Genomic DNA, 22,033 nt, shown 5'->3' with positions numbered 1-22,033 from the left:
CCCCAAAAGCACAGAAATCAATCTTGTCACTCATTCTTTCTCCAAATATTTATTGCTCCAGACCAGGCAGTGAGCTGTCAGTCCCTAAACACTGCACATTTCCTTACTCTGAGTGTTGGAGGTTCTCTGCCTAATCTGCATATTTATTTCCCCACAGCTCCCACCTTCGTGTCCTAACCTTTTATGCAGCCACATTTCCAGCTGAGGCTGGCAGAGACAATGGAGCATTCCATTGGCCTGAGTCCACAAAGCCCAGTGTCACACCAGTCATCAGGCTCTGTTGGAGAGAAACTTTCAACACCTCCATAACCTTACTCTTAGGTCCATCACGCTTAGGTCCCATTGACTGGACCACTCCATTTGCACAGTGTTTCACAGAATTTTTCTTTTTCGTTGCTAAATCGTAGATTACTAATCATCTGACGTGTTCATCGCCTGTTTAACAAATGCACAAGGAAAAAATTATGAGGAGCTGCTTGTTTGTTTGTTTTTTTAATTCACAATCTCTACGATTTTGTTTCCCACTCCACACCACGCAAAACCAAACCAGCAACAACAAACCGACCCTTCCTGTGAAGTACTGAGTAATCTTTAGCCAGAAAAATCCTAAAGCCAAAACACACCTGCTTCAGATGAAGAGATTAAAATAAGTTTCAGCAGTCCTTTTGTGCATATATATATCCCCCTTGTGGAATCGTGCTCAAGGATCTGTATTGCCGTTACACCCATGGGCTCTAAATGGCTCAGGCATCAGGGTTTGAAGGGGTCTGAGCATGAGCTACAAGCTCCCCTGTGAGTTTAGACTGGTTGAATTCAGGCCATTTCATTGGCTAAGAAAACCTTTATGTTTCAAATATTACTCTTTTCCCCCACAGGAAAAAAAAAATGTAATTTTTGGTAACATAATAACACTGGCAAACATTCATGAATTTAGCTCTATAAAGGATACAACAGAAATCAGGGTTCAGTTTGTTCTTGAGTGTGATCAAAGCCCTTTCAACACTGTAGAAACTAAAAGAAAAAAATAGAGTACATTGTTGCCACCTAACTGACAAAATTTCAGCTGTACCAACCAGTGGTTCAAACCACTTCATCCAATAATCTACACCCAACACTCTTTTAAAAGTTCTATCCTGCCTTCTACCTAGTGGCCCAAGAATGTCCGTTAATTCTCAGTCTCCTCCCTGGACAATTTAAAACAGCTAGACCATTGAATCTGCTTTTTTCCAATACCTGTTAAACGTGCAGAACTAGAACGAAAAACAATGCTGTAGTATCAGCTGTGAAGGGACAAACGTGGCAGCAGTCAAGACTAAGCTTCTGTTACACCTTCTCACCTCAGAAAGCACGAGCACTGTCTAGAGAGGGATATAAGATACTCCATTTATGCTGTCTTTAAAGAACATGTGTACAAAATGTTGCCAAATTTGAAATGGGCTGTCATAGTCTTAATATAGCTTAATAAGCAAATTGGAAGCTGGAGCACTGCTTTTTCTTAATATGTATTATAATAATGACGGTGATAATGATAATAAAATGGCGTTATGGTTTGCTCACTACTAATTATGTGGCACTTAACATTTGCATGAAACTTTCAGAAAACTGGGTAACTCTTTGAAATTTCTTATCCACTAGCTCTAATGGCCACAAAACTAGCCTGCCGCTTTCGCTGAATTTTAACACAAATTCTTGTACTACAGAAAATGTAGGCCGGTTAATCACTCCTGCCAAAAAGCTGGAAGACACAATACGTCTTGCTGAACTAGTCATTGAAGTTCTTCAGCAGAATGAGGAACACCATGCAGAGGTAAGTGGGCATCATGGGCAAAAGCCTCTTGTTCCTTAGATGATGTTGCAGAACTGATTCTACCAGCAACTTTGTGAATAAGATGCCTTAACACCCATTTCTTTTAACTGGCCTTGTAAAGAGAATGAAAGTGACAGTTTTGCAGGAGGAGTCTTTGGAGGTTGTTTAAAGCAACTGAAAAGTGGTTGCGTGATACACGTTTCATCTTGAGTTTTCAGATGTTTCTAGCAACAAGCCAAAGAGGTGAGTATATCTTCAAGATAATTATCAAGCAGCGTATGGTTATTGTCAGGAACACATGAAATACTTTTTGGTCTTTTGTGGTTGTTTCTGTTGCTCCCACTGTTGTTTCGATTTATTTTATTTGGTGTGTGGATCGAGAACCGTCTTTTTGAATTTATCTCTGTAACTTAGCCCACTCACCCTAGAGTCTTCATTTATTAATCTCAGATGACCTGGGTTGCTAAACGCAGTGACAGAAACAGGTTATTCTGTGTTGTTCAACTTGTCGATTCTCCAACATACATCTAAATAAATTCAGCTTACTTTTTTTTTTTTTTTTACAAACCACTGTCAAAATGATTATTTTGATAATAATTATAAACTGAGGGATTTCAAGGCTAACTAAATCCCAAACCTGTAAGGACTTAAACAACCCAACCCTTCCAAGAAAAGATTCCAAGATTTCATTATGATCAAACTGTTATATCACTGCTTGTTTCAAAACTGCGATTTAAAATCATCTCTCTTAAAATAGCCTTTTTGAAAACTGTACTCATGCTCACTCTTCCCCTCCAAGCAAATCTACAGCAAAGGGGGGAAAAAAGGGGGCATCGATAAAAGTAATGTCAGAAGCACCTAAAATGATCATTCCCGTGACTAGATGAAAATCGACAGCATAGTTAAATAATATATAATACACCATAAAGCCAGTCATCCCAACTAATGCCTGATTTGCATATTTAAATTTCCTCCCTGTTTTTCCGTTCAATCTTGGCTGATCGTGGCAGGGGAAAGAGGTATGTGACCAAAACGAATGAGTCAGCCACCTGCTGTCATAGTCTGTGCATGCCCTTCCAGTACCATGTCTTCTAATGGGACTTCTCCCAGTGCCCCTGCTTCCTAACACCGACCCAAGGAATGTCATTGCAGTTGCCAGCGGACTGCTTGTGCAATGGGTGACCCTCCACGGCAGGGTAAATGTGGGAGATTACCTTGTGCGTGCATGAAGCAATTGATACACTTAAAAACCACTGCAGTTCCATCTCCACACACACCTCCTACCTGCCTTGATCCTGTCCCCTTAGCCTGTCGTAGTACCTATGTCCGTCTGTACTTACCTTTACTTCAGCAGATGAGTACCGAACGTAGTCACCAGTAGTAGCTAGCCAGAGTGATACTAATCTTCCTCTACAGCTGTCTGTATGTGAACCATATATACAGTATTTATATATAGAGAGAGTGCCAGAGAATCGTGATTTCCCCCAAAACCCGCTCTGGAATGGGGTGAAGACCCCTTGAGGCAGGTACAACTAACTCCTTCAGCACCCAGCAAATGCACAGCCGGGAGTGAGAAGAGGGGCTAAATCAACACACTCTAAACGTAAAAACTTAGGACTCACCTTCAGACATAAAATTAAGCTGGGCTAGAATTTTTTTCTGCTCTGTCCTGTGCGACGTGCTTTTCAGATTGGGGGCATCTGGGGTTCAAGTGATGGTAAGTATGTTCTTTCCGGGTGTCCACAAAATCATCTCCAGACCATTCCTCCCCTGCTGTGGGTAGTGAGGCTTTTCCCAAGATGTCAGACCAAATTTGCGAAGACATGGATTCAAAGAAGATGGTTTTCCTCACTTACAGTTGTTCTTTAAGTGAATGATAGAAGAACACGGACATGTATGTTTGATTCAATCAAGTTATTTTCTGAGGCTGCTGCAGTCTGAGAAAGGAGGATATTTTCCCAAATTACTCACGAGGGGTAGCAAAGAAAAGTTGATAATCCAAAGAAGACATTTTGTTTTTCACTTTTCCAGAAAGCCCTTTTTCACTATGTGCTAATCACCATCTTAAACTGCCCTCATAACCATCATCACAAAAATATTTTAATCTTACCTATTCAAAAGCCATTCATAAATAGGGTAGAAATCAATTCGATTCTTGTTTATTAACTTTAGAAGTTAGGAATGTCCCATATGGGAAAAGAATCTGAAAAAGAATAGAAATATGTATATGTATAACTGAAAAAGAAGAAGTTAGGAATGAAAACTTCAGTATACTTTGGAATTCGGAGACCCAGTTTGCTTTTAGATCAATGTACAGGATTATTTCCTGAATTCGTCATTTCACCCAGTCACAAAACCTCATTACTCGATCAATCAAAAACTACCTGTCTGCTAAGCACGGAGGCAGCTACCTCAGTGCTCTTTTGATGGCCAAGGAAGCATCAGGCAGTCTCGACCTTCAGGCGATAGTATGCAGAGTGGCCAGGAGTTCAGGCTCTGAGGTTGAGTTTGAAGTCCAGCTTTGCTGCCTTCTTGCTTTGTGATCTCAACCTAGTTACTTAACCTCTCTTATGCTGTAAATTGGAGATAGTCATAAGTGGACCTCAGATAGTCATTGGGATGGAAGGCCAGTAGTAGTACATCTAGTATTATGCCTGACACGTAGTAAGTACTCCACAAAGCTTGGCTATTGTATTATTAGGAATACATCACTAAGGAAGCAAAATATATGCATATGTAATCATAAAAAGGACAAAACCTACGTGGAATGTACCAAATGAATGACACAGACAGAATATGCTGGAAGGAGGTGGGGTTTGAACGATAGAGTGGGCCGGAAAGGCATCACCACCTGTTCTCAATGCTCACATACAGATTTCAACCACCTCAGAAGCTTTTAAAAATTGCTGATGCCCATGTCTCACCCCAGCTCAATTAATTGGAATCTCATAGGGAGGGGCCGAGTACTGGTCATTTTTTAAACTGCCCAGTTGATTTCATGGTAAAGCCTGGTCAAGAGCCTCTGGGCAGTAAACAAGGAAGTAGAATTTGCCCTGGCACGCTGAGGATGAGCTTTTGCTGACAAAAGGATGAAAGATGAAATTTTTTTTCTACTGGCCAGTATTCACTGCCATCTTCTCTGGGTGCTCAATAGACTCTAGAAAATCACTAAATCCTCAGCATGGATCTTGGCTGTGTGGTCATGCTGTTTGGTGACACCACCACACAAATAAAAGTGACAAGTAGAATTGCCTCCCCCCCAAAAAATCAATAAGCCTTAAAACGATTTTGAATTCCAATATAAAGTAATTAACTGTTTCAGGAGGAAAAAAAGTCCCCCCAGGTAAGACTATGTCATGTATACACACGTGCAGTACATGGTAGAAGTTGTCCCTCGTATCTCTAAATTAGAGCTTAATTCTGCTCTCAGAGCCTAAATTATGTGCACACACACACCTGCACACACGCAGGAATTATGCCTTCATGCACTGTTGCTTCACTTGCCCAATCTCTCTCTCTGTGTATACGTATGTATATGTATATATGTATTGTGGTACACAGAGGGGTACATATATACATGTAGTTTGTGTACAAAATATAGAGTGTGTTCAGTGTGGCTGACTATATCCCTAAAGCATACATCTTTGCCTTTTCATAATGAAAAGCACTGGGTAAGTATTTAGAAGCCAAAGTACAACTCCTTCTTGTCTTTGGAAAAGATTTCTGAAGACTTTAGACACCCACAGACATTGAGTTAGCTCATGTACAAAAATAGCATTCACCTGTCTGAGCAAGTATAAGATAAATAAATATAATTGCTGTTGTTGTTTTATTCTAAACCTTCGCCTTGCCCACCCTAGATACACAGACTCTGTTCGTTTGATTGAAATTATGATATGGCTTTTTGGTGATTACTGCCCTTGCCTGAATCCTTTTCTCGTTCTCAGAGAGTCAGGTTTGATTATGAGGTTCTGAAAGAAATACCTTGGGTGTAGAAAAATAAATTCTCTTCCTTCACTAGAATCCTGTGTTCCTCTGCCAGACTTCCATGGTGAAAATTCATATCACAGTAGTCATTGTTCCTTGTAGGGCTACCCATCTATATGATTATTAATGTAACAGCTGTAGATAATTTCTCAATACATTATCAGATTCTAACAAGGGACTACATTTTCTGTAGATAGTAGACATAGGTGCTTCTATGGCCTCTGGTTTGCAGCTTTTCAATAAAGCTGGTAAGAACCAGGTATGACGTTGGGCTGAGAAATGTTTAATTACAGGCATTTAGGATTTGTTTTTTGTTTTGTCTCATTTTTTGGTTGGTTTTTTTTTTTTTTTTTCTTGTCATCCTAGAGCAAAATTGTGTCTGGGAAGGCAATTCAGTCTCTCTAGTAACTATTTTCTTGGGCTCACCCTGAAGATGCAAAGTGAAATAAATAACTAAAGAATAAGTACCAGCCAATATCTGGTGTGCCTTTGTGAGTTTTACAAACATCCTGCATCAGGGATGAGGAGAGTCAGCCCTCCACATAGGGTTGGGGGGGAGGAGTGGGACTCCAGCAAGTTTCAGTATTTAGAAGATCCTTGCCTAGTAGGCAGATGGCTAGGAGAGCTCTGCGGGTGGGGTTGAGGGCTTCTTCCTCTGCTGGATTTAGCCACGTAGTCGGTGGAACAAGCCCCAAAACCCAGGGCTCTCATCCCCAGGTGGTAAAACTACAATAAAACCTCATCGATTCAGACCCAACTACTCTTAATTTGTGACAATTCAGTTGTAGATGTGGCTCTTTTAATTTCTCCTAAGGAAAATATTTGACATGGTCTCAACTTCCTCTAGAAGTTCTAAAGGCCCGTCTTCCAAGTTTCATCCCAGGATCTATAAAATTAAAGCTTCCCTCTCTTTGAATTCAATTTATAGGTCAATTTATCTACAATTATTAGAAGTTTTGTTTTAAAGAAGTACTTCTACATTTATGATACATTTATATGTTAATCAGTACCTTTTACTTGGGTGCCCTGGTACAGACTGCATACAGAAGGCAGCAAAAGGATAGTTCTCTTTTAGAAAGCCCAGTAATTTAGGTGTTTTTGATGACAGCCTAGCATCTCTCCTCTCCCATTACTCTGAATCAGTGAGGTTTTACTGTCAATTGAAATGGAAACAGCAGGTGTCTATTTCCAGCCAAGCCGACCTTGCAGAATGGTCCATGACTTGATTTTTTCCATTTAATTTGCAAACCAGCCACATGTTGATAAAGGAGAAGTAAGTAAAATGAAATCTCATGAAAGAAGAGAGGTGGATCCCTATCCTGCCTCCTTGTGGCTGTTAGAATATCCCCAAATAACTAATAGATCACAGAAGAGCTTGGCCATTGAACGAACTCTTTCATTTGTGGAATTATCTCCATAATCATCTTTCATGTTTCCAAATGCCTTCTCATCTTTTTTTGGTGAATGCTCGGGAAAGTGTTTCCCGTGTAAATACATACTTCACAGCACTGGGTGGGGAGGTGGGGCAGTAGAAGGGGCTGGTAATTTGTTTTTGTTTTTCTGCTCTCTTTGAAATCAGCAAAAGAAAAAACGGGGGGGGGGGGGCCTCTTGACACTGCCACTCATTCTGCATGCCCCCTGCCAGAAATGATTAGTCAACATGCATGCATGCCTTTGAATTGCATTCACATCTGGCCCATCTGATGTGAATGTCACCTCTGAGACCCTGCACAATGATTTCCAAGGACCCACGTGCATGAAAATGAGTTACTTCACTGATATTTTTGGTTTTCAATGTACATATGTGTCCAGCCCTCAGAAAAGTAAGTTCTAATCTTACTGAGTGTCTCCTAGCTTAAAGCCTGATCTTTCCTACGGACAGGATGCAAAACCAGAGGCTCCCTGCTTAAAGAGATTTCGACTCAAAAGTTTTGCAACAATTGCAACAATGGTTTCCTTCGCCTTGGTATAAAATAGGAGTAACATTTCCAATGTGTAGGGAAACACGAGTTGCTGAGCTTGTATGAGACCACAGACAATTAAGCCCGAGATGCGTAGATATAAGTAAATGATGATTGCCTATTTTCAAGTTAGACCAGCAGAAAACCCATAAACACAGTGAAGAAACTCCCAAATTCTAATATTTTAGAGCAAGAACTAGCCAACAAGAGTGATAAAGAGCATGACTCAAAATGTACTGAGTTATTGTAAATTGAACAGAAGTTCCACACCTGTCATTTCTACAGCTACATCCTCTGACCGGTAGGTCAGAGTAAAGACTTTCTAAGGCAGGCTTGGAATCATGAAAAGCATTGCCTTGGGACACATAGAGGCCCAACTCGATCCAAAAAAGCTGTTCTCTTTACAATAAAATGACCAAACCTTGCTGGATGCACAGTGAATCTTGAACAGCCAGGCCTTGACGTCACATCTTAGGTCGGAGACAGAAGCTCATCGCCTCTTTTCTGTTGTTTCTCTGCCACATTTCAAAGGCCTTTGCGTGGTGGTCAGACTTGATGGTGGAACACGCCGAGACGTTCCTGTCACTCTTTGCAGTGGACATGGATGCAGCACTAGAGGTGCAGCCCCCAGACACATGGGACAGTTTTCCACTGTTTCAGCTGCTGAATGATTTTCTCCGGACCGACTGTATGTATCATCTTTGACTGTCTGACTTTCCTAAGTAGTGTGCAGTTAACGGATTGCTGAAACATCTTTATCCCAGGCAGACTACAGGTTGGACACAGCTCTTCATAGTTTTATGGTTACTTAAAAAAAAAAAAAAAAAAAAACTTACAGCTGATGAAATTCCCTTTCTTCCAACAAGCGTCCTGTTGCAGGGAAGCCCCCTGTTGACTAGGCAGAAGAACCCAAGAGCAGTGAGAAAGTGGTACCTGTGCCTGTGGGTTTTATTTGCTCTTGAACAAGCTAAATTGACCTCTACACATTTTGAATTTTTATCGAAAGATACTTCCTAGATGAAAAACAATTTCCTGCTAAGTAACACCCCAAGCATTTCCAAGTATCTTACAGCAACACATAGCCATAAAATAGACCTTCCTCCCCAGGGAGAGTGATGACAGAAGAGAGGGGTACAGAATGTTCTTTCTTCCTGGTAACGTAAGGGGAAGAAAGGGAGCAGGTGCAAGGAAAACCTAAAAAAAAAAAAAAGTATCAATTGTTGCTTTTTTTGTTCTTTAAGGGAGCATTACTTTTTTCCCTTTTTAGAAGAGTGACACAAATGGGTAAAAGGTTTTTGAATTCCATTTTCCTTCCAAGCAGATTGAAGCATGACGCCGCTCATGTACTTTTTTCTTTTCTTCTTCTCCTCCTCTTCCTCGTTCTCCTTCTTCCTTCTGGCTTTTTTTTAGAAGCGGTGTATTTAATGTAGAAGACAGTCCTCTCTATGTGTACGTTGCATGCTGATGGAGCAACTGCGGATTCTTACCGAGCTTTTGCTTATCTGTTCTAGATAATTTGTGCAATGGAAAATTTCACAAACACCTGCAAGACCTGTTTGCCCCACTTGTGGTTAGATATGTGGATTTGATGGAGTCCTCAATTGCACAATCCATTCACAGGGGCTTTGAGCGGGAGTCATGGGAACCAGTCAAGTAAGGAAACCTCTTTTGATACCATCGGAGTTTGGGTGCAAATGGCTGCAGAGTCATACAGAAATGGATTAATGGTGTCTTATGGTTTTCATTGTTCACATGGATAGACAGCACACACCATACTCCCAACTGTGATGCTCATAGCGTCTTTGTCCAAGGAGGGGAGGGGGGAAGAGATTGGGAAATGTTTTATGAAATGGAATCTTTGGTTTATTGCACAAGATAAATAAGCAATACGGGATATAAACCTGGCTGTGATATTCGTACTGTGTATCTTACTCCAGTGGTTTTATCCCTAGGTATTGATGTTTCCCAAAGTGTGTTCCATAGGGGTCTAGGCAAGGGGTCAGCAAACTTTTTCTGTAAAAGGCCAGATAGTAAATATTTAGACTTTTCAAGCCAAATGATCTCTGTCAAGTCTCAACTCTACTGTGTAGCACAAAAGCCGCAATAGACGATAGGTAAAGGAACAAGCGTGGCTGTGTTCCCCTAAAACTTTATTTACAAAAACAGGAAGCTGGCCTGTGGACCAGAGTTTGTCATTTCCTGGTCTAGGCTTTTGAGACTCTCCTCAAGAAAAGGACTCTGTGGACAGATATATTTAGGAAGCTCTATGTATCCGCTCATCCACCCCACGCCCTTGTCTCCTGGAGAGCCTCAAAGTACACCAGCATATTTCAAAACTCGAAGAATATAGTCATACAGAAGCTTGTTTAACTGTGCTTAATCCAGAGTTCCCTAAATGTATTTGACCACACTACTTTTTTTTTTTGATGGGATATCTATCCTGTAGGACCAATTACAGGAAATCCTATAGGTCGTGAATTCGGCAATTTCCATTATTGCTTGGCAAATAAACCCTATCTGAAATGTGTGGCAGATCTGGTGCCACCTCCATTCCCCAGCAAGGAGGAGGACTGTCACTCAAGGCTGCCAGAGGGTCAGTCTCAGACTCCCCTTTCTGGAGAAGTGGAGAACTCCTAGGCGGAGAGAATTGTCTGCTATAGTTTGAAAATCTCCAATAAAGCCTGATAGTAGTTTTGCTCTGTTAGATTCCCTTTTTCCTGTAGGAAAAGCATTTTGTTCTTTCTGGTCCTTTACAGATGTGGAATGTGGCAACCAGCATGGAGCGAAGGGGGGCATGCACGGCACACTGCCAGGCACTTCCAGAACAAATATTCAAAAGCCTTTTCTCAATTTGGAAGCCTTAACTTGTGCCCTGTCTTTAAGCAGTTTTCTGAATTGAGACCCTCCTAATATTACACTGAATAAAATTCTGACTCATAAAGAAATCAAAGCAAAATAGCTTTTTCAGTCCATCCCCCTTTCCACATCTGAGCCACAAGAGAAGTTTCCTGACTTGCCCTCCTGAGCAGGTTAATAGGCAGTAGCTCTTCATTTGTAAGTACCAAGATATCTAAATTTTAGCTTGTAATTCTCAGGTTTATAACAGTCTCTTAATATGGCCCTGCTGACTTCCAGCTCATGAGAATAGAACCGGGATCCTTGATGATAAAGCATGAATGAGTGATTGTGGTTTTTTTTAATGCTCACTCGAATCAAGAGTTGTCCTGTGCAGAACGGCTGTGAAAGAGGAAAAGGTTAAAATGAGTAATATTCACATTTTGCAAGTAGCAATGGTCTTGAAGTAGCATTTACTCACTTGGGTTTAAATGTGGAGGCTACTGCCCCCAACACACGCAGGAGGAAGTGATGGGTATCCTTCCCTGTTTCTTAAGGAGCCCTAGAGGTAGGGGTCTTGTTCTCCAGTTTCTCGCCAGAAGGCAAGGGCTTAAACCTCCCTAACTGTCTTCTCATCTGTAAAACTAATTTTTAAAAACGTCTCTGCTCAGTGTCTGAGAATTGTCACGAAGCTCTGTGCTAATGTCACTGAAGTCATTTTATAACCTGTTAAATTCCTTAGAAACCAAGCTAATGCCTGCTATCCCTTTTGAACCATAACGTATACTTGATCAGTCAGAAGTAAAGGTAGACTTGAAATCATTTTCACAATTGGAAGTCTTAGTCTGGGAATGTTTTCTCAGGGTTTTTTTAAGGAGTGAAAAAAAAAGTAAAGTGTGAACTCTCGGATCAGTAATTTAAAGATCGGGAAATTAGCAAAGGATTGATCGTTCGTGACTAACAACCTGAGAATATTTTATAGGGCTGTGTTTTGTTTCTTAAGTAGATTTTGGCTGTCCAAAACGGTGCTGTAGGCTCGTGAATATGACTGTGGTTTGTTCAATTCATACTAAGTAGTACATGCTTTTCAGAGCAGGTGGAGGTATTGGAAAATGACAACTAAAACATAAGCTAAATTAAAATTGTTTGAAATCACCTACATTTTATTAGCTGATTTCAAAACAGAATGTGGATGCCGTGGGACAGATTTGCAGAATGGCCAGCACAAAATGAAGGGTATGAAAAAATTGGGAACACACTTATGTGATAGGAAGGAATAAATCTCTCTACTTCTTACTATGCCAAGAGAAAGTATGAGCTTCTGCCTGACCACTAGATAGAGGGTTGATAAAGAAGCAGAGGTTCTTTTTTTTTTTTCCAAGTAAAGAATGATCTTTTGGGGATATTTTTTCACCAAGTTCACTCAAAAATAAGAAGCTGACTTAGATAAATAGATTGTTTGCTCAGTCTTCTCTAATTTTGACACATGATCCCACAGTGTACACACACACACACACGCACACACACGTGCCCCCAACAGCCCTTCTCTCCAACAATTCTTACACTTGAATAGTTCTGTTCTTCTACTTTTCAAAAGTCATGATTATAGGTACCTGATTATAGGTAAAATGACTGAGAAATGCATTGCAAAGCTTACTTCAAGAAAAACTAGGACAGTTGACCCTTGAACAACACTGGTTTGAATGGCACAGGCCCACTTATGTGTGGATTTTTTTCAGTAGTAAATAATGACAGTCCTACGTGGTCAGAGATTGGTTGAATCCACAGATACAGAACTGAAGATAAGGAAGAACCACAGATACAAGGGATAATATAAAGTTATATGTGAATTTTTAACTGTGCAGGGGTCAGTGCCCCTAAGCCCCGTGTTGTTCAAGAGTTAACAAAATATTTCAAGATTTTGTTAAGGGAAAACAGAACTCTGACAGGGAAATGCTACCAATATATCGAAGTAGCTAAAAGCAGATTTTAAATATTCTTTATTGTTCAGATTTTCTTATTTCAGAATATGGTCCTATGAAAGAAACTAGAGATATCATCATCATTTCGGTTTGATACAACTGAAGTTATTTGATAGAAAGGGTAAAATGTGAGTCCTTATTGCTTATTTCTCTAGAAGGGTGGCCTTCCATCTCTGAGGAGAGAAAAGGGAAGCTGCATCTCTGTTTCCATTAAGCCAGATCATGATGGTCATGATTTGAATCTCTAGGCATTGGTGGAAAATGTCATCCCATGGCTTCTAACCACAGCTGAAGATAGTCAGCCTCTCGAGGGCAAGCCCAGGCTGGACCCCATGGCCTTCTCCGGGGGTCCATGAGGACACGTCATAGCGCCACCACCCACAGCTGGGCAGGTTGTTCAGAACCCTCCCAGCAGCCCTGAATATGAGCTTTGGGTCCTACCTAAGAGACGGACCACACTTCTACCAGCTCTTTAGAGTTGGTTTGTTGCTCATCTAGTCATCCTGACCTTCTATGTGGAAGAAAACTTAGAAAGCGTCTAATCCAAAGCTTGCCAAGTCTAGAAACCCCTCTGCACTACTCTTTCCTTGACAGGTTGTCTCTTAGTCTCTACTTAAACACTTCCAGGCACAAGGAATCCACGCTTCACTGTTGCCCATTTCAGGTCAGGATGATTCTGAATTATAGAACTAAAAACACTGCTTCTTGATATATGCACACTGAAAACCTTGGGTTTCTCATTTCTCAAAGTGCACTTTCTCTCTCTCTGCCTGAGACAGACATGTGAAAAGTATTTTTGAAACAACGTCTTTTCCCAGATTGTCAAAGTTGTCAATATCTTAATGATAATAAAATGTCAGACCAGGGAAACCTTAGCAATACAGTGGGTGGCCTGGTATGAAATAGACAAGTATTAGACAAGGAGTCAGAATTCTTAACTCTGCCAGTAATTTGCTGAGTGACCTTGGGCAAGTCAGATGACCTTCCTGAGCCTCGGTATCCTCCTTTGTAAAACAGGAACTTTGAATACCCACGACTTTCCAATACTAACATCCTAAGAAATGTGATTTTCTGTATTCACTTCATATATGCATTTAATTGACACTGCCTCCCTAACACCTAGAGCAAGGCCTGGGACGGGTGTTCAATAAATATTTATTGATTAGCTGACATTTATTAAGAAACCCATACAGGCCGAAAATTTTAAGAGTACCACAGGAAAACTATGGGGAAACTATGAGGAAGCAAAAGATACAATCCCCTGATTGGGGATCTCAGTCTGGTTGGGTCTGCGCAACATGCACACAAGAAAAATGACTTCAAATATTTCCCAGTGTACAAAGAACATAAGGAAGAGTTATGAGAGCATAAGTAGAAGGGAATGAACCTCCACTGAGGAGTCATAAGGGAAGTAGCCTGGAGAGTATTTCAGAAGGGGTAGGGATGTTGGGAGAGAACATGAGCAAAAGTAAAATTGGGGGGAAAGTAGGGTAGGCAGTAGAAACAGTGAATGTTTGGTTTGGGCCAGCATGGATTATAAAGGAGACAAGCTATAAGGTTGGAGAGATAGTTGGGAGGTTCTAAAATCCCGTGAAGTTTAGAACTTTGTTCACTAGGTCACGCATTCTGAACAGGAGACTTACAGCTCCCAAAGATGGTGGAAATTGGTTCTTGGTTGGGGGGGCAGCGGAGGAGGGTGTGCAACAAAAAAAATCTTCCTCTTGTTGTGTATATGTATAAAGCACAGGTCTATATACAGTACATAAGCAGATATGCAGTATATTGGTGGTATTAAAGTTTCATGGGGAAGGCAGTTGGGGGATCTGGTGGTGGTAGGAAATAAAAGCTTGAGAAACACCCCTCTAAACTCTAGAAAGATATCAAAGAGTGCCCCATGCCCCTAAGTAGGGATTAGACCTAAGAGTAAGCCAGGAAAGAGGTTTTAGTGTTCAGAGCACCAAGAGAAGACGAGATGTACCGCATATATTCATGCAACAAAAGGCTCATAAGGTGGACGGCATTCTGTGTCTTAAATCTAGCCCCATCCATAAATCCGAAGCAGAAGACTTTGAGAAAAGACCCAACCATATCCTCTCTGCACAGAGACCCAACCTTAGTAGAATTAATCCTGGAAGGAATGACTCTGACATCCGTAGAAAGGATGAGACATGCACACATTTGTACCTTTCATCCGTGTGAGAGAGAGAGCAGATGAGAATTTTTTAATCCAGTGCTCCAGGGATGGATCCTTTGATATGAATGGGAGCTACCCTTTTTCAGCAGTCCCCAAAATGAATGAGTCTAATTTTTAACATGTATCCATTGTTAGGATTGTAATTTACACTTCTTACGCTATCCGGAGATATCCACTTACGATTTTCACAGATACGCATGCTGGACTTGTTTTTAGGTAGTTTTTAAAGGACCCTCTAAAGTAATAATTTGTTATTATCCATCAGCAGCTTCAGGAGTGCTACAGGAAAATTCCCCCTTTTTATGTATAATGCTTGGAATTGTCTCTCTGGTTATTAATATGTTATTAATAGCCAAATGATTTATTAATAACATTAGTAATACACTATTATTTTGCTAAGAGCAGAAATATCGAGCATGTTTCTTCAGCCTTTTAAAAGTAGATCATGATGCTATGTCACAGGAAGGAAATGTTTCTATGAGTGCAGTGCAGCCGTCCAGCCAAAATGTCATATTTTACAAATACAATATGTTTTGATTAATATAAGTACTTTTTTTAAGTTTTGATGTTTAAAACGAAGCTCATTCCTAATTTGGGTGCCCACCAACCGCTAAAATGTTTAAAGTTGCTTTTGCATACATTTGTATGTTATTCATTCCTAGCTACTTTTAATTCACTCAGAATTGACGTTTTAACTTTCCAGGCTGCCATCTCGAAAGATCTCCTAATTCCTTGATCAATATTCAGTGTGTGTATCATTTAATGATCACATTTGCTTATATAGGCTTACACATGTCTCAGTGGAAATCGCCAACGGTTTTGTTCCATAGCAGTGTTTAAGACTGAGAACCACCAGGGACTGAATTCAAAGGCAGATTCCCCAGTTAAACAGAGAAACATGGAAGGAAAAGTTCCATTTTCCCTTCCACTTAATAGTCAGCTTTAGCTAATCTTCTTTTGAGTGTTCCCACGAGAGCGCCCTTTCCTCCCAAGTAGGGAAGTGTAATTGGCTTTCCCCAACTGTGAAGTGTAAAGGATGAACCTGTGAGACACCTGTTTCCCTTAAGGAAGAGAATGCCAGGTTGGCAATTTTGCATTCTAGGTTTTTCCATCCACCAGCCGGGGCTATATTCCCATCATGAAAGGGTAGCTCATTTCTAGAGAGAGACAGGTGTCCAGACTATTTCTAGAGTCCAAATTTCGGGTGTATCAGGAGACTTGCCCCCCTGAGCAAGCCCAGAGGCAGCTCCAGCCTTTGCAAGAGCTGTGTTAGTCAAATACAGCTTGCCCGGGGCAGAGCTGCTTTGGCAAAACTTGCTCTTCTGCAAGATCCAAAAAGAAAACCTCTACTTCTTTGCCAAAATGCTGTCAACTCCACTTAAACAGGAAGGCTCCTCTCAGATGCAGAGTTAGGCTGGGCTCCACTGTGCCAGTGACTTTGGCTGGATGGAACACCCTTGAAATGCCACTACAGAATCACGAGGTGCCAGCTGGTTGAGCAGTATATGACACAGTCCCTCCAGAGAGATGTGGTTGATGCTCTCTGAGGTTTTTGTTTTGCTTTATTTTCTCTCTTTACCCATAAAGCCATCCATCTCTCTTTCATCACATCAGTTGATCGATCTTTGTTCAAAAAACAAAACCTGATACGAGGTCACAATCTTTAACTGTTTATAATTTTTAACTTACATTTTAACTTTTTACAGAAAATACAAAAGTTGATTAATATTCACAAGCTGAACACATCCATGTAACAATCCCACAGATCAGGAAACAGAACATCACCATCACCCCCCAGAAGCCCTTGTCACCCTTTCTCACAGTCTCTGTCTCACTTTCAAGGGTAATTACTTGTAACAGAAGACCTCATTTTAAATCCACTGTGGTCAAAGAATTCACTATATGAGCTGAAGTTGGGATTCTTTTCCTTTTTTTGAGTGTAAACCTTTCTCCACTTTAATTGGACTTAGTTCGGGAGGGGATGTTTCCATTTTCTTTCTTTAATCTATAAAATTATGCAAAGCTATTCACTCTTTTTGATACAATTCCTTCATCTTCGCCATCAACTCTGATGCTCCATTGCACGTACACCTGTCTTCAGAAGTAGCGGTTGGAAAGAATTCCATTTCTGTCCATTACCATTATGTATACGTTCAATTGGGTAAATTTCCTGCTGCACCTCGTATCTACTCTCTGACTTAAGAAATGTGCTTCCGTCAAAACTAATTTGTAAATAAAAGAAAAAATCAAAGTGTTCCACCCTTTCTATCAGTCCCAGCTACTTCACTGCAGCCCTAGCCACGGCAACGCCAAGAATTCCATGAACTTCAAGTTCTTTGTATGAGACAAGGTCTAGACCCTTGTGGCAATGGATTTGGAAACTGAAGGCCCCTCACAAAGGCATCGAAATAACACGATCATTGTATACAGGCGTCCATGAGTGTCCACGCTTTTCAGTCGCTCTGTGGTTAATTTTTTTTCCATTAACTTTTATCATTTCTCTCTGAACCCTGAGCCACACCACAGCTCCCCATCCGTAAGCTGCTTTCTGAAACGTGTCGCTTAAGTTTTCGTTGTCGTCTTGCTGTGGACTTAGCCAATTTATTTACAACTGTTGTGTGCTTCTGCCACATCTGCATTGTCACTGTGATGGTATCTTTTTCTTTCTGTCTGTTTCTTCCACAGGAGTTTAACCAGTAATCTACCCAATGTGAACCTACCCAATGTGAACCTTCCCAAAGTACCAAATCTACCAGTTAACATCCCTCTAGGCATCCCACAAATGCCTACTTTTTCGGCACCGTCATGGATGGCTGCTATATATGATGCTGAGTGTGTATTCAGTTCACATTAGATCTAATTTAAATTGAAGTGATCTTGGCATGGATATGTATTGTTTATTTCTCTACATCCTATATAACGGAGATGGAGATGGATAATTAGACATCTTTTGCTGATCATACAGAGACAGTATTGTTTATTTCTGGCATGCAGCGTGTTTGTAAGACGTTTGCTATAGATACAGCACTAACAAATTGTCTTACGCCCACTGAACGTTTGAGGACTATGTTTCACTTCCTGAATTCCTTTGCCAAAGGCTTCTTCCCATATATTTATTTTATTTTATTCTTAATGCAGGTGACATGACTTTAGGAGTCAGTCATCCAAAAATAGTCCAGGAAACCTCTTTGCTGGGCCGGCCGGTCATTTCTGGCTTGATCCAAATCAAAGAGGAAAGCACACCTACCTAGAAGCTGGTTTGGGCTTTTTTTTTCCTTAATAAAAAATTCCTATAGACTGTTTAAACCATATTTCTGGTGTCAGCAAATGGCAGGATATAGTAACAGTATGTTCAGGGCTAAATGAAAATTTCTGAATGGATCAAGCCTTGGTAACATAAATGTTATGTAAAGGTACATTCCAATGTCATAATACAATTTGGAGCATTGAGATCTAGGTAGCAAGAAGATGTCTAAATTTGTGCATGCGCTGCAGTTAAATTTGGCGGTAGCCGTATCATCTGTGGTCTCAGTGTAGGGCCACTCTCTACCCTCATCCATACAAATGCCAGCGATGCCTGGGGTTTGTTTTCCCTGGAGGTCAGGTCACCCCTTAAAGCCAGCAGTTTGGAGGGTGGAGGTTGAGAAGCCATTTCTTCTAGCTTAGGAAATGAATCCCCTCTCCTTCTTTCCTTCTCAAGTAGAAGATCCAGCACCCCGAAATCCTACCTCAGGGAAATTAAATTAGAACCACATGCATGATTTAATATGTGAAAGAAGGTTTAGCAATTCTATACCCTCCTTTGATCCTTTTCTTAGACCACAGCTAATTATAGGCCAGATAAGCTTTTTCTTGAAAGAATAAATTGGCACATTTTCAAAGGAAAGTGTTATTATCAAAGGAATAAAAAATGATCTGAAACTGGCAGTGATGTTTTGAAATCTCAAAATCACATTTGTCAAGATGGCCCTCCACGTTTTTATTTCTGCAGTAACCCAGGTAGAGAACAGAACTTGAAAAGGACTGCTCTACTTGGCTTCTCCACAGCTACCTAATATTTTTCAAAACCCGTATTTGCTCACAAGTTCACAATGAAATCGTCTGGTCAGTCTGATTTTCTTTTAAAGACAAATAAAAACCTCCAAAATTTGTATCTGGAAAAAAAAACCCTTCAAAAACAAGCCCATAAATCATATTCATGCTAAGATGACTGTATGAAAAGTTAGATTAGGTAGTATCTGTTAAAAATGAACAAATTAATATCCAGAAGCTTCTCTTACCTCCTTCTGTGCATGCTCTGTGACATTGTTTCTGAAAAGATATGAATCAAGACATTGTAAGAAAGCAGATAATGGTCTCCATTCAATTAATTAAGACATGAGTGGGAACACATTTTGGTAACTGCTCAACAATCAAAATAATCTTGGTGCTATTGCCTTAACATTAACAGTTTATCTTAAAAATAAAAAGAAAATATTCTTTTCCTCATGTCAAAACTTAATAATAAGCTCTTCAAAGAAAAAGAAAAAAAAAAAACCCTAGAAGAATTTTTTGAAACTCTGAAACCAGATGGGTGTCAAAATGTTGTTGTAATAAATACCAATTATTGCATTCATATGTACTTAATGATTTAAAACATACAACCATGCAGTTCCAAAACGGGGTTTCGACTAGGCAAAGTTGGGGTTTCTTTTCCCAGGCATAGGATGGGATGGGGGGAAGGCTGAACTTTTACGGAGAAACAGTGCATTCCCCCACTTTTGAACAGTGCCTACGACCGTATCTGAAAAGAAGGCGTAGATTCTCAGTCACCCACCAGGAAATGCCTGATTCTATATCTTTTCATATTTTCAGTTTTCTCCTCTGCCACCTTTCATTTTAAGGACGTGTTTCCATGTTACCTGCTCCTTCGTGTCAGATACATCTACGTACTGACCTCAGACTGGTCTGTCCTTGAAAGCGTTACCCTGTTGGTCCAGGCCGTGGGCTCCCTCCCGGCATGTTGGGAGTCTTCTCCTACCCCCATCCCCCCGCAGTAGCTGTGTATGCCTTTATGCACTAGCTATATTTCTCTCTCTGAAGCATTAATTCAATGCAGCTGGCATCTGTCACAATAGAAACACCCACTCTCATCTGTTTCTATAGACGATGTCGGAACAAGTGGTAATGCATGGTATGTTGGACGTTTTATAAATTGCCGTGTTAGCATTAGTGGTATGCGAGGAAGGGGGTGGGAGGCGGCCACCCCACAGAGCTGCCGATGGGATTCTTACAAAAGAGAAAGCCAGCCAGGGAAGGGCAAGAGGGTGAGAGGTGGAGCATCTCCTGTACGTGGGCTTTCCGTCGATGCCCCGGGTAAAAGTTTCTTAGACATCATTGTACAGAAAGGAATCAAGACCAATTTCTCCATCTGTACAGAGGACTGGGTAAGATGGTGCAATGGTACAAGAGCTCAGGTCTTGAGCCCTAAAGCTTTGCAAATATCCCTTGTCCACTCACGTCCCCCCACAACCCACCTTGTCCTGGGGCTGCCTATGCAACGGGCTGGTCTGTGCAAATTGGACTGATAACCAAACTGAACGAGAATCTTGGATTCAAGGTATCCAGGTGGACTCGGCTTGACGTGAGTCACCCCAATTTCCTTCCAGCCCTTCAAGAGAGAAAGCGGGTCCTCGCTCACCACTTTGTTAGCACTGTCCTTTTACAAATGAAAGTCTCGTGCAGTATCCAAGAGGTCTCCGCTCCGGAGGGCAGCCGGGGAAATGCATGAAACCCTGAATTCTAATAACTGCATGTTGCCATGTAGTTATTATCTGTTGAGACCTACTTCTCCCTCTGGTTCGTGGCCTTCATCTGAATCATCACATGTGTTAATGTGGTTATTAAAAGAAGGCTGATTTTTACCATACCTTCTTCTAGTTATGGGGCAGCACCTTCCTCAGACTTCTCACTGGTCTGGAATAATTGGCCGAACAAAGCCCATGAAGTCACGTATGGTAAAACTCAAAATCTGCCGGTGGAGATCGCCCCCACCTCCACCGCCAACATGCGTCGTTTTGTATGTTGAAGCCACTGTTTGCCTTAAGCCTTCTAGCCCCCAACTGTTCTTGTGTCAGCTTTTGCAGAACCCTAGGCCAGTGGGTGACTCTTGTTTTCAAATTTTTATCCTGCCAGTAACGGATCAGGCACTTCCGAAGATCTGTTCTGGAAACTTGATGCCCTTCAGACCTTCATTCGGGACTTGCACTGGCCTGAAGAAGAGTTTGGAAAGCACCTGGAACAACGACTAAAGCTGATGGCAAGTGACATGATTGAATCTTGTGTCAAAAGGTGAGCATAGGTGGCCGGACAGGTTTCTGCACCCCTTCCCCGCTGGGCACTGACTTGGGGAAAGGTGAGGGCTCCCACTCTTACAATTGGCCGTAATTTGGAGTGTTTTGGAGAAGGTGGTTGTTTGTCAAATTCAGCTGGAGTGGTGACCACCTCACTGTAGCTTCTATTCACCTTCGCCACGTCTGTCCCAGACCCAGCAAAAGATGGCACAGAATATGGCTGCCAGTTTTTTCATTTAGCTCCATGAGGAAAGTGTCCTTCTTGTCTCTGTATCCCCAATACCCGTTAAGTGTCTGGCACAAAATGTTTAGTTAATACCTATTTGTTAAATATCTGAGTGTATGCATGGGTGGATAGCTGGCTGGAAGAAAGAGAAGCACCTACAGTTCTAGCGCCAGCGTATTCAGTACAGGTAGCAGGCATCTCTTGACTTTCCAGCAATGTGGGCAGGAGCTCCACGACATCATTCACTCTGTATATATGAACTGAGCATGTACCATTTGCCAACCATGAGTTGTCTTGCCTAAAATCTAACTAGATAGCAACAAAGGGGCATGACACATTAAATGTGCATTTTGATTTCCTACACATGGCCTGGGTTGTCACCGTGGCATATAGGATTGAGGTGGGAATGCTGCATCTGACCTTTCTAAGTAGACTTTCCTGAGAAAGAAGAAGAAAATGAGGACAGTACACATCCACTCAACAAAAATTGTTGGGGCTTCTCCTGTGTGCCAGGCGCAGTGCTAAGTTCTTGGCACACCAGGAAGGATGGGAGATCGCATCCCTTCCCTCATGGAGTATCTATTTCTGAATATCAGAGGCAGAAATGAAATCCGTCTGATTTGACATCATTATCATCACCCTGTTCTATCCCCAGACACACATCCAAGTTCCCTTTCCAGTTCATAACGGTTCCATTATTTTTCCTCAT

At 41.2% G+C, this 22,033-nt stretch overlaps 1 protein-coding gene across 25 annotated transcripts in view; it reads left to right on the top strand.

Annotated features, from left to right (window-relative positions):
• The window catches only part of CADPS (calcium dependent secretion activator), an 804,945-nt gene that overhangs the window by 701,508 nt on the left and 81,404 nt on the right, over positions 1–22,033 (top strand). For 10 of the 25 annotated variants that reach the window (XM_067755076.1, XM_067755075.1, XM_067755054.1 and 7 more), the window contains 5 exons: positions 1,701–1,837; positions 8,287–8,443; positions 9,267–9,408; positions 17,452–17,598; positions 20,941–21,096. In XM_067755076.1, the coding sequence (XP_067611177.1) occupies positions 1,701–1,837; positions 8,287–8,443; positions 9,267–9,408; positions 17,452–17,598; positions 20,941–21,096 (739 nt within the window). Of the gene's footprint in view, positions 1–1,700; positions 1,838–7,046; positions 7,068–8,286; positions 8,444–9,266; positions 9,409–17,451; positions 17,599–20,940; positions 21,097–22,033 lie in introns of all 25 variants that reach the window. The other 15 variants (XM_067755055.1, XM_067755053.1, XM_067755061.1 and 12 more) reach the window with 4 other exon arrangements.

The sequence above is a fragment of the Pseudorca crassidens genome, chromosome 10 (genome assembly GCF_039906515.1).
Source record: "Pseudorca crassidens isolate mPseCra1 chromosome 10, mPseCra1.hap1, whole genome shotgun sequence".
Classification (NCBI taxonomy): domain Eukaryota; kingdom Metazoa; phylum Chordata; class Mammalia; order Artiodactyla; family Delphinidae; genus Pseudorca; species Pseudorca crassidens.
The sequence above is the reverse complement of the archived record's forward strand: the minus strand, read 5'-3'. Positions and strand labels throughout refer to the sequence as shown.